The sequence below is a fragment of the Primulina eburnea genome, chromosome 5, assembly GCF_022965805.1.
Source record: "Primulina eburnea isolate SZY01 chromosome 5, ASM2296580v1, whole genome shotgun sequence".
NCBI lineage: Eukaryota > Viridiplantae > Streptophyta > Magnoliopsida > Lamiales > Gesneriaceae > Primulina > Primulina eburnea.
Window position 1 is genome coordinate 13,063,636 of NC_133105.1, and position 6,621 is coordinate 13,070,256.

At 41.1% G+C, this 6,621-nt stretch overlaps 1 protein-coding gene and 1 non-coding gene across 2 annotated transcripts; one reads left to right on the forward strand and one right to left on the reverse strand.

The window, feature by feature from the left end:
- Positions 1-1,622: 1,622 nt before the first annotated feature.
- LOC140831379 (uncharacterized) lies at positions 1,623-5,664 on the reverse strand. The gene is made up of 5 exons (XM_073195130.1): positions 5,463-5,664; positions 3,043-4,907; positions 2,658-2,972; positions 2,070-2,259; positions 1,623-1,984 (listed from the first exon to the last, which is right to left on the reverse strand). Exons 1-5 carry the CDS (start codon positions 5,662-5,664, stop codon positions 1,623-1,625), a joined length of 2,934 nt encoding a protein of 977 aa, XP_073051231.1.
- Positions 5,665-6,268: 604 nt separating this feature from the next.
- LOC140833229 (small nucleolar RNA R71) lies at positions 6,269-6,376 on the forward strand. The gene has a single exon (XR_012118361.1). It is a non-coding gene; the product is annotated as a small nucleolar RNA R71 (small nucleolar RNA).
- Positions 6,377-6,621: the final 245 nt, after the last annotated feature.

A 6,621-nucleotide genomic window follows, 5' to 3' on the forward strand; every position in this document is an offset into this window, starting at 1 on the left:
GTGCATTATTTCAGGAAAGCCATATACAGTGTTGATTGTCTGCGCATCAAAAGCGACCTCTTTACCTCTCACAAACACCACTAACCGATCATGTCTCACCTTCAAGTTTGCATAGAACTCTCTCACCAATGATATGACAGCATCCTGTGGCTGTCTTCCAAACTCCTCCCACTGTCGATCCCTAAGCATTTGTTCTATTTGAGTATTAGGGTCACTAAGATCAAAACCCCTCTCCTTGATAATGCTTCGATTCAAAATTTTCCCATATTGTTCCTCCGCTTTTTCATTAAAAAATCTACTCGCATCATAGTTCACTGCTGTTGATGAAGAAGCACCCTTTGATGACTTTCTTTTCAGTGGCATTTTGTCAAACACCTTGTTTACACAACTTCAATTCAACCTTCTTCTCAAAATAAAAGACTTCTTGCACTTCCCCAAACTACTTCTCAACTCACAATATACACACCACAACAATGTATACAATAATCAACCAACAATATTCCCTAAATCACAATATTATTCACCAAATGAAATTTCCTTCCAAAGCAACAAATTTCGAATTTTTTCAACAAATATGGGATGAATATGCTCACCTTGGATGTGTTGAATTGTTTCTTGAAGAACAAAAACAAATTTCCACTCAAATCTTGAAGAAATTTCGAACCCCTTTTTTAAACCCTAGGCTTGGATTTGAAATTTTCTTGAAAGGAATTGATATTTGATGGAATGGGTTAAGATATTTTGGTTGGGAGTAGTAAATTTGAGGAAGGAATCACAAAAAATTAGTGTGAAAAGAGTTTGGTTGAAAGAAGATTTCGAAAATGGAAGAGGTGTTCTTGAGAAGGAATTTTCGATTGTCTAGAAATGCTCAATTTTTGCCTTAAAAACGTATGACCGCGGGTGCGCTGTTTGAAAGACCGCGGGTGCGGTGTTTGTGCGAAAATGAAGCGCGGGTGCGGCGTTAGGATACCGCGGGTGCGGTACATGTTCGGCAACTTTTGAAATTTTTCTTGTAAAATTACCGCGGGGGCGGTAGTGCAAGCACCGCAGGTGCGGTGCCTGTTCGGCATTTGCATGAATTTTTTTTCATCGATACAGCGCGGAGGCGCTACGCTAAGCAGCGCGGGTGCGCTCTTGTCTCGGCAGTTTAGCGCAGGGGCGGTAGCTTAAGAGCGCGGGTGCGCTGTGTGTTCGGCATATACGCGCATATCTCCATAAGGCACTACCGCGGGTGCGGTAGTGTACACACCGCGGGTGCGGTGTATGTTCGACATTCCTAGCGCGGGGGCGCTGTCTTTGTGCTGCGGGTGCACTCCTGCTTCGAATTTTCTGTGTTTGAATGCACCTCAAGCATAGGTGCAGTGCTCATGAGACTGTAGGGGCACTCCTGTTTCGTCAAAATATTTTCTTCTCAAATTTTCAGTCCTGAAAAGAAAACAATTGGGATTCATTAAATTTGGGACGATATAAACATACACTATATTAAAAATACACAACTAAAAATAACATGATTAAAATAAAATAAAAACTGAAATCACAATGCAAACAAGAAACAAAGAATTGGGTTGCCTCCCAATAAGCGCTTGTTTTAACGTCATCAGCCTGACTACCATGAGTCGATATCAAGTTGACCCGCCCAAAAGAATGTTGTCGAGGTGCCTTACTTCATTCCCATAGTATGGCTTAACTCTTTGCCTGTTCACCTTGAAAGTTCGTCCATCATTGCACTTCAACTCGATGGCCCCATGAGAATACACTGTCTCCACCAAAAATGGGCCTGACCAACGCGATTTCAACTTACCAGGAAACAACTTAAGACGGGAATTGAACAAGAGTACTTGTTGTCCTGGTTTTAGTTCCTTTCGTATAATGAGCTTATCATGCCACTTTTTGGTCTGTTCTTTATAAATCTTGGCATTTTCGTAGGCTTCATTGCGGAACTCCTCCATTTCATTTAACTGTAATTTTCTTTCATCACCAGCGGCTTTCAAGTCAAAATTCAACTTCTTAACTGCCCAGAATGCTCGATGCTCCAACTCCAATGGTAGGTGGTATGCTTTTCCAAATACAAGCCGGTATGAGAGACATCCCAATAGGCGTCTTGAATGCAGTTCTGTAAGCCCAAAGCGCATCATCCAACTTCAATGCCCAATCCCTCCGGTTTGTGTTGACAGTCTTTTCCAGTATCTGCTTAATTTCCCGGTTGGATACTTCAGCTTGTCCATTTGACTGCGGATGATATGCTAGTGCCACCTTATGCTTCACATTGTATTTGGCCAATAGTGAGTTGAAAATTCTATTGCAAAAATGTGTACCTTCATCACTTATGATGGCCCTCGGTGTTCCAAACCTGGTGAAAATGTTTTTCTGTACGAATTTCGCTACAACATGAGAGTCATTAGTACTGGTGGCGATTGCTTCCACCCATTTCGACACATAATCAACAGCTAACAGAATGTAAGAATAGCCAGAGAAGGGGGAAAAGGTCCCATGAAATCTATGCCCCAAACGTCAAAAAGTTCCACTTCCAAAACATTTGTCAGTGGTAATTCGTGACGCCTAGAGATGTTTCCTAACCTTTGGCATCTATCACATGATTTCACTAAGGTATAACTATCCTTAAACAAACTAGGCCAGTAAAAACCAGATTGTAATACCTTAGCTGCTGTTCGTGATGCTCCGAAATGTCCACCATATGGTGAAGAATGGCATTTCTCCAGAATTTGTTGTGCTTCGAGACCCTCTACGCATCTCCTGATCATTTGGTCAGCACACCTCTTGTACACAAATGGGTCATCCCAATAATAAAACTTGATATCATGGACAAACTTCTTTTTCTGATGGTAGCTCATATCTGGGGGAAGGGTTCCACAAGACAAATAATTAGCAATATCAGCAAACCAAGGAAGTACAGAGTTTACCTCAAAGAGCTGCTCATCTGGAAAAGTTTCTTGTATAGCTCCCTCTTCTTCCTTCTCCTCTCAGCTCAAGTCTTGACAGGTGGTCAGCCACTTGATTTTCACATCCTTTTCTATCCCTTACCTCAAAATCAAACTCTTGGAGCAACAAGATCCACCTTATCAGGCGTGGTTTTGCATCCTTCTTGGCAAATAAGTATCGGATAGCTGCATGATCAGTGAAAACTATTACCTTTGTACCTACCAAGTAGGGTCTGAACTTGTCAAAGGCGAATACTACTGCGAGCATCTCCTTTTCGGTAGTTGTGTAGTTTTGCTGTGCAGCATCCATGGTACGACTTGCATAGTAGATTGATCTGAAGAATTTATCACGTTTCTGTCCCAACACCACACCCACTGCATAATCACTGGCATCGCACATCAGCTCAAAGAGTTGCTCCCAATCCGGCACTATCATGATTGGTGCAGTCACCAATGCTTTCTTGATCTTCTCAAATGCCTGCAGACAATCATCATCAAAAATAAAGGTGGATTCTTTTTCAAGCAAATTACACAGAGGTTTAGTAATCTTAGAAAAATCTTTGATAAATCTACGATAAAACCCGGCATGCCCTAAGAAGCTCCTTATTCCCTTGATGTTCTTTGGCGGAGGGAGTTTTTCAATTGCAACCACCTTGGCTCTGTCAACCTCTAATCCCTTAGAAGATACTTTATGTCCAAGAACAATGCCCTCTTGGACCATAAAGTGACACTTCTCCCAGTTAAGAACTAGGTTCTTTTCTTGGCATCTCTGCAAAACAAGGGATAGGTTATGTAAACAGTGATCAAAAGAAGAGCCAAATACCGAGAAGTCATCCATGAAGACTTCCATGATGTCCTCCACCATGTCTGCAAAAATGGCCATCATACACCTCTGAAAAGTAGCAGGTGCATTACATAGTCCAAAAGGCATCCTTCTAAAGGCAAACGTGCCATAGGGGCATGTGAATGTTGTCTTCTCCTGATCTTCTGGTGCTATGGCAATTTGATTATAACCTGAATATCCATCTAAGAAACAGTAGTGACAATAACCTGCAAGTCTATCAAGCATCTGATCAATAAAAGGCAATGGAAAATGATCTTTTCGTGTGGCATTGTTCAACTTTCTATAATCAATACATACTCGCCAACCAGTTACAGTACGAGTAGATATTAACTCATCATTTTCATTTTTGACCACTGTCATCCCACCCTTTTTTGGTACAACTTGCACAGGAGATACCCAGCTACTGTCAGAAATAGCATAAATTACACCAGCATTTAACAATTTCAGTACCTCATTCTTCACAACCTCTTTCATTGCTGGGTTCAACCTCCTCTGGTGATCCACATAAGGAGTATACGCCTCCTCCATCAAAATTTTATGCATGCATATAGTGGGGCTAATTCCCCTAATATCAGATATCGACCATCCTAGAGCAGTTTTATACTTTCGCAGCACTCTCAATAATTTATCTTTTTCATCACATGAAAGGGAGGAAGAGATAATTACCGGATACGTCGACTTCTCACCTAAAAATGCATAGCACAGGTGGCTTGGCAACTCCTTCAAATCAGGGGAAGGTGGTTTTACCTCTAGTTTCTCATTCACGTTCAGCTCATCATGCGGTGCATCTTTTCTCTTTTCTTTTGGCAGCGCGTCAAGAGCCACTAATTGCTCTTTCACTTCCCAATTATCTTCATCGACAGTTCCTGCCGCACCTATCAGACAGCTCTCCAAGGGATCTCTCATTCCTGCACAATCAAGAGACATACATGAGTCTATAACATTAATGCTTTTACAAGTGCTTACCTCATTGGATCCCTTCATGGCGTGATAGATGTTAAAAATAACTTCTTCACCACCAACTCTCAAGGTGAGTTCACCCTTATGAACATCGATCAATGCCCTTCCAGTCGCCAAGAATGGTCTCCCAAAGATCAATGGAGCATCATGATCCTCTTCCATATCTAAAATCACAAAGTCAGCAGGAAAAATAAATTTATCTACTTTTACCAGTACATCCTCGACGACCCCACGTGGATATGTGAGACTTCTGTCTGCAAGCTGTAGGGTGATAGTAGTTGGTTTAACTTCTCCAAGCTCCAATTTCATGAAAATAGAAAAGGGCATCAAATTAATACTTGCTCCTAAATCACATAAAGCTTTACTACAATGAGAACCACCAATAAAACAAGGAATAGTAAAACTCCCTGGATCTTTCAATTTTTGTGGTAATTTCTTTTGCAAGATGGCACTACACTCCTCCGTAAGCTTCACTGTCTCAAACTCTTGCAACTTCCTCTTTTTAGACATCACATCTTTAATAAACTTGGCATAGTTCGGCATTTGCTCCAAAGCATCAGCAAATGGTATATTGATGTGTATCTTCTTGAAAATTTCCAAGAACTTTGCAAACTGATCATCCAAGCTCTTCTTCTTGAATCTCTGAGGGTAGGGTAGAGTCGGCTTATACACTGGAGGTGGTTCAACTTTGATTTCAGCCGTGGATTTCTCCATTTCACCTTCTTCAACTGTCTTCCCACTGTCCACTCTCTCTTTGGGATTCTGTACCTCTAATTCCTTCCCACTCCTCAAAGTGACTGCCTTGCACTGTTCTTTTGGGTTAACTTCCGTGTTACTAGGAAATTGACCCCTGTTCTGATCTCTCAATGCATTAGCCAATTGACCAATCTGTGTCTCCAATGATTTCATAGTTGCTCCCATATTTCCCATGTGAGTTTCCATGCCATCAAGACGAGATTCAGTCCTAGCCATCCTTTTACGTGATTCAACAACAAATGTTCCAACAAGATCCTCAAGTGAAGGTTTTCCTTCCTCCTTTGATGTATTGAACCCCGGTGGAGGATTCAACACATTCTTATTATTAGCATATGAAAAATTTTCATGATTTCTCAATCCAGGATGATAAGTGTTAGAGGGAGGGTTACCTCGATATCCTCCGTAGCCACCAAAATTTCTATTGTTGATATAATGAGCCTCATCAGGAATTTGTGGTTCTTCAGTAACAACCGATGCATTTTCAACCTCTGATGTACCAGTCTTATTCATTGCTGAAATTTGATTTGTCAAAGCTGAAACTTGAGCAGTAAGTGAGGTAATAGGATCTATGGCATAAATTCCAGCTTGCTTCTTTACTCCTGACCTTTCAGACGGCCACTGATAACTGTTAATGGTCATCTGTTCAAGCAAATCATATGCTTGATCAGGTGATTTTGCAAATATCGTGCCACCAGCTGCTGCATCCACAGTACCTCTTGTTTGTCCATTCAAACCATTGTAAAATAATTCAATTTGTACCCAATCTTCGAAACCATGATTTGGACATCTTCTTAACAACTCCTTATACCGTTCCCATGCCTCATATAGTTGCTCAAAATCAGTCTGCCTAAAAGTACTTATCTCGATTTTTAACTGTGCAGACTTTGCAGGTGGGAAATATTTTGCAAGAAACTTGGTTGCTAACTCCTGCCATGTAGTGATACTCCCCAAAGGAAGCGATTGGAGCCATCCTCTTGCTTGGTCCCTAAGAGAAAAAGGAAACAAACGCATTCGAATTATATCATCAGAAACACCATTTATTTTTACCGTATCAGTAATTTCAAGGAATGTTCTGAGATGTAGATGAGGATCTGCAGTAGCGGCTCCATTAAACTGATTCTG